The following is a 5011-nucleotide window of genomic DNA, read 5'->3' on the forward strand; positions in this document are numbered from 1 at the left end:
CGCGGAGCCTTGCGAATGTAGGACAGGAGAAGCGCTGGTGGAGACCTTTGCTTCTGGTCAGTGCTGTACAAACGAAGTGGCTCACTCCAGTCACACAAGATGTTTCTTTGGCATTTTCAGGTGGGAAAACGTCCACTGGGGAGGCTGCATCTTCACCTCTGTTTTGTTCATGGTGCAGGAGGCTTTGGGGTGGACTTCTCCCTGGCTACAGATGACTTCAAATCAGGGATTGACCTGGTCAGTCAGAAAATCCTCTCCCATGGAGTGACCTCCTTCTGTCCCACCCTGGTGACCTCTCCTCCATCTGTGTACCACCAGGTGAGTGAGTTTCTCCCCCTCTCATTGCAGGGTGACAAAGGGCTGAGGTCAGTACCAAGAGGTGAGAGGGCCAAGGCTGGGTCTGCAGAGACTGGGATAATTGCCTTGGCAGAAAAGCCGTGGGCATGAGGAGCTGAACTCTACCCCTGGATTTCTTGCCCTTAACCTTTAGACCGCTGAGACAGCGATGTCTCCCAGGCCAGCTTTGCACAATGGGGCTTGCAGCTGGCTTTTTCTTTGCGAGCTGTGTTTGGCTGATGGTCCCAAGTGGTCCAGCTACAAAGCTCTCTCCGGACCTGAGGTTTGGGTTTGTTTTGGCAGGCTGGGGTGCTGTGTCTGGGGTGGCACGTCTGACAAACCCCTTTCTCTAGGTTCTCCCTCAGATCAGTATAAGAAATGGTGGAGCCCACGGAGCAGGTATCCTGGGTAAGTGGTTTTGTCCCTCGCTATCCTCTCTGATGCTATTCTAGGTAGGCAATTATCTTGTTCATTGTTAAGGGGAAAGAAGCTACTGTAGGGACAGCACAAATGGGGCTGGAGCTCTCTCAAAGGGAGGGATACACAGGTGGGCACAGACGCGCTTTCTCCCTCAACCTGTGCCTGGCCTTTGCCATGGCCTCTGCCATCGTATACGCACCGCTCCAGCCCTTTTGGCCCCACAGAGTAATGGCAGTGGGGTGGCTTGGCTTGGCCAGTTCCAGCGCTGCATCTTTCACTGTGCTGAACTCAGAGTTACCTGAGGCATGCGTTTTGCTGTGGGAGAATGGCAAGAGCTCGACTGGAGCAGGGTAGACACAGCAGGTTTCTTGGTGGAGAGAGGAAGGGTCATGGCTTTGTGTTCCTGTTTGGGCAGGGGCCCATCTGGAAGGACCGTTCATCAGCAAGGAGAAGAAAGGGGCGCACCCAGAGCACTGCCTCCGTACCTTCGAGGCAGGTGCCTTCCAGGACCTGCTTGCCACCTATGGGTACTTGGACTGTGTCCGGATAGTCACCCTGGCCCCCGAGATGAAGAGGAGCAGTGAGGTGATCCAGGAACTCACCAAGCGGGGCATCTGTGTCTCACTCGGTAAGGGCTGGGGAGGAGGAGGCTTAGGGAGGCTCCATCTCCCTGTGCCACACGGGCCAGGCAGCCCCTCTCTCGGGGCTGTAGCATCTCTAATGGTGTCTCAGTGCAACTGGACGGGGTGGGATTTTCTTTTGCCTGGCGGCAAAAGGTGACAGACCTGTCACAAATGGGGACCTCACTTGAAGTTGCGAATCTGTCACCCTTTGTACGGTAAGGGCCAAACTTCATATTGATTGCAAAGCCCCTGCAGTTTAACGAGGTAGCATTTGGTGCTGTAAATACACAGGAAAGAATAGCAGTCTTACTTGAATAAAGATGTAATTGAGGGTTGATGATGTGGAAAGGTTCAAACTCCGAAGTTCAACTGCTTGAACTGACTTGTTTGACAGGTGAAATAATTTTCCAGAGGTTACTGTTGAGTTCTGATAACTCTGTTTTTCAACTGGAAGTGCTGTAGGAGACCTCTCCCTCCACTGCCTTGCAGGCCACTGACTTAAAACTGGCTGCATTTTTCTTCTCCTCTGTTTCACAAACTCTTCTTTGCCTCAGATCATTAAAGAAATCCTTTTTTTTTAAAAAAAAGAAAAGGGGGCAGTTATTCAGGGTGAAATTAAACTTAAGTGAGAAGGGCATTCATACAGCAGAACATCTCTTATCTCACAGCAACAGAAAGCGAAGAACCACAGAAAGGCAAAGTTTGCCCACAAAGCATTAGAGCCGCTGTCCGTGTTGGGGAAAACAGACTTTTCCTTCTGGGTAGTTTTATCCCCATATTCTTTCTTGGCAAAGTCCCCACTGTCTCTACTCTCTTGACAGCTCTCTATAAAGCCTTTAAATATCTGAGGACAGCAGAAAGGCGTGTCCTTGGACCTCTAGCCCAGCCTCTAGCCTCTGGGAGCAAGGCAGCATTTGTGACAGTTGTGATGTGAACAGTGAACGTGTTCAGGTGAAACACCCACTGCCAGAGTCCCCCATGGTCATGGCCAGACACCTCTGTGCCGAGGCGGGCATGTCAGACCTCAGCCCAGGGTGGGGCATCAGAGTAGAGTCCTAGTGACAGAGCATCTTCACCCCTGCAGGGAAATAAATGGAGAGATGGGAAGAAAAATCATGCATTGGTCTTTGTTCCCAGGTCACTCGGTGGCTAATCTCTCCCAGGCTGAGGAGGCTGTGCAGCACGGTGCTACCTTCATCACTCACCTCTTCAATGCCATGTTGCCGGTGAGTAGCCGAGGGCACTTGCCCTGCACTGGTACTGCTTTTCGTGCTTTCTCTCCTGCTCCCCACCGATGCGTCTTCTCCCCAGCTTGTTTCATAACAGGCCTTGCAATGAGGTTTCAGCACTGAACCTCTGGCTTTACGTTTCTACTGCCTGATCTAAAAGAGGGTTGAGACTGTAGTGGCTCTTGAAATTTGAGGAAATGCCCAGATTTGTCTGGTAAAGGATGGAGGACGCAGCTGCCAGGCACTGTTTGATAGAGATGGGAGCTGCGTCCCCTGATGGGAAGGGTCTCAGCCCACAAGTCCTGGTGATGCTCCACAGCTTGTCCTCTCTCCCCTCGGGCAGTTCCACCATCGTGACCCTGGGATCGTGGGGCTGCTGACAAGAATCTTCTATGGCATGATCTCTGATGGCATCCACACCAACCCTGCCGCCCTGCGAATAGCCCACCGAGCCCACCCCAAAGGTGAGCCATGCTGGGCCCACACAGTGTCACCAGCCATCCTGAGCGCTGTGCCATCTCCCACAAAACACTCGTGCAAGTGCTGTGGCATGCTGCCCTCGCTGCCTGAAAGAGGTCACAGCCATGTATGCTGATCCACTAGCTCTCTTGCTTCAGTCGGACGTGGCTAGAGATGCTTTGTCCCCTTTCTGAGAGGACCAGCACGGCATAGGGTTTGGAGCTGCAGCAAGGTCAGCTGCAAAGCTAACGCAGCCTCTTTCCTTGCGTTCCTCAGGCCTGGTGCTGGTGACGGATGCAATCGCTGGCATGGGGCTGGCACCAGGTCGGCACACGCTGGGTCAGCAGGTGGTGGAGATTGATGGGCTGAACACCTACATTGCAGGTAAGTGCCGTCCTGCAAAAGACATGCGACCCAGGATTTCTACCCCTTTTGGTCACATTATGCTTTCCCACTGCCCCACTTCTCCTTGCTATGAGTTGTGGAACCTACTCAGTGCCGTCCTGTTCCTCTCCCAGGCACAAAGACCCTGAGTGGTAGTGTGGCAACCATGGACACGTGTGTGCGACACTTCCAAGAAGCCACAGGTAAATGAGCCTTGTCCACAAGCTGTTGCTCCCTACGTTGACTCGGGAAGAGGTCTCGCTCTTGCTAGCTGTGTCTGCTCCACCAGGGAACATTCCCTCTTGCCTGAGACAATGAGGAGGGCTGGGATCAGCGGCACTGGCCTCAGATGAGCACCTTTTTCAGGGGAGGTTTCATTTTAATCCATAGCACTAATGAGAGGTGAACTCTCCTGCTCCTTTCTCACAAAGGTGAATGATTTTCCCCTCCCCATACTCTAGGTGTTCAGTTCTTCTCTTCCCGCTGCCTCCCGTAAGGATGTTTTCCCTGCCCAGCTCCCTACAGCTGTGGCAAGGGTGTTCCAGTTCGGGTCCCTGCCAGGCTGACAGTTGCCTTAGCCAGGGGGGTTTGGGCTGCTCTGGCAATGGGGCTGTTTGCTGCCCTAATGCCTCCCCCTTCTCTGTCCAAGGGTGCTCGGTGGAGACCGCGTTGGAGGCAGCGTCTCTGCATCCCGCCCAGCTCCTGGGGATTGAACACAAAAAGGGGACACTAAATTATGACTCCGATGCAGGTACTGGTAGGAGGACAGCAGGTACTGGTATGGGGACAACAGTGTGAGGGCTCCCGGGTGCTGGAGCAAAGCAGGGGCTGCTGTGAACACATCTTCATCCCTTGCTTCAGTGGGAGCTGCAGGGAGACTCGCTCTGCCTGGGATTTGCTCTGGGCTTTTGCTCCAGTGGTTCTTCCCTTGGATGCTGGTGGTGTTTCATGAGCCCTTTGGAGAGATCCCCACATCTCAGCCAAGCATGGAGCAGAGCCGCCATAGCAAGGATGGCACCACACTGCTGTCCTGCTGCCATGTTTGGGTGGGGAGAAGCTCCTTCCCACAGAGCCCAGCTCCTCCCAGCCAGCTTCAGCTGCTCCATTTATCTGATGGCTGCTTCCTTTCTCTCTTGTCCAATGCAGATTTCCTGATGCTGAATGACAGTCTGTATGTGCAAGCCACATACATCGCGGGTGAGGAAGTCTGGAGACAGGATGCGTTAGGCATGTGACGCTGGGCTGTCCTGGTGCCCTCTGAGGCTCCCTGGCACTGTTGTTAGCAGCTTTGGTAACCACCCCACTTCTCTTTTTTTTTTTCTTAATTCCTTCCTGCAACTCCCTTAAAGGAGCCTCATACCAAAGAGCTGCGTTTTTCAGCGCAACCACTGCTTCCAGTTACAGCCATGTCTGCAACAAATTTGTTGGTGCTCAGTTGGTGGAGTGGGGAAAGCTGGCAGATCTGTGTTGGGGGGGATTGTCAGTCCCCAGAGTGACCTGAAGGACTGCACAGCTGTCCTGCATGGAGTCCCCAGACAGAGGTGCTCCTGTCGCCGTCTT

General features: G+C 53.5%; 1 protein-coding gene across 1 annotated transcript; it reads left to right on the forward strand.

Annotated features, from left to right (window-relative positions):
- Positions 1–178: 178 nt before the first annotated feature.
- AMDHD2 (amidohydrolase domain containing 2) lies at positions 179–4759 on the forward strand (the record flags this gene model as incomplete). Its single annotated transcript, XM_009573041.1, has 9 exons — positions 179–318; positions 690–744; positions 1172–1384; positions 2517–2605; positions 2952–3072; positions 3344–3451; positions 3586–3654; positions 4101–4202; positions 4598–4759. Coding segments are annotated over 9 exons (986 nt in total), but the record flags the coding sequence as incomplete, so codon positions are not given.
- Between the last annotated feature and the right edge of the window lie 252 nt (positions 4760–5011).

Source organism: Fulmarus glacialis, unplaced genomic scaffold (genome assembly GCF_000690835.1).
Source record: "Fulmarus glacialis isolate BGI_N327 unplaced genomic scaffold, ASM69083v1 scaffold23662, whole genome shotgun sequence".
Lineage (NCBI taxonomy): Eukaryota > Metazoa > Chordata > Aves > Procellariiformes > Procellariidae > Fulmarus > Fulmarus glacialis.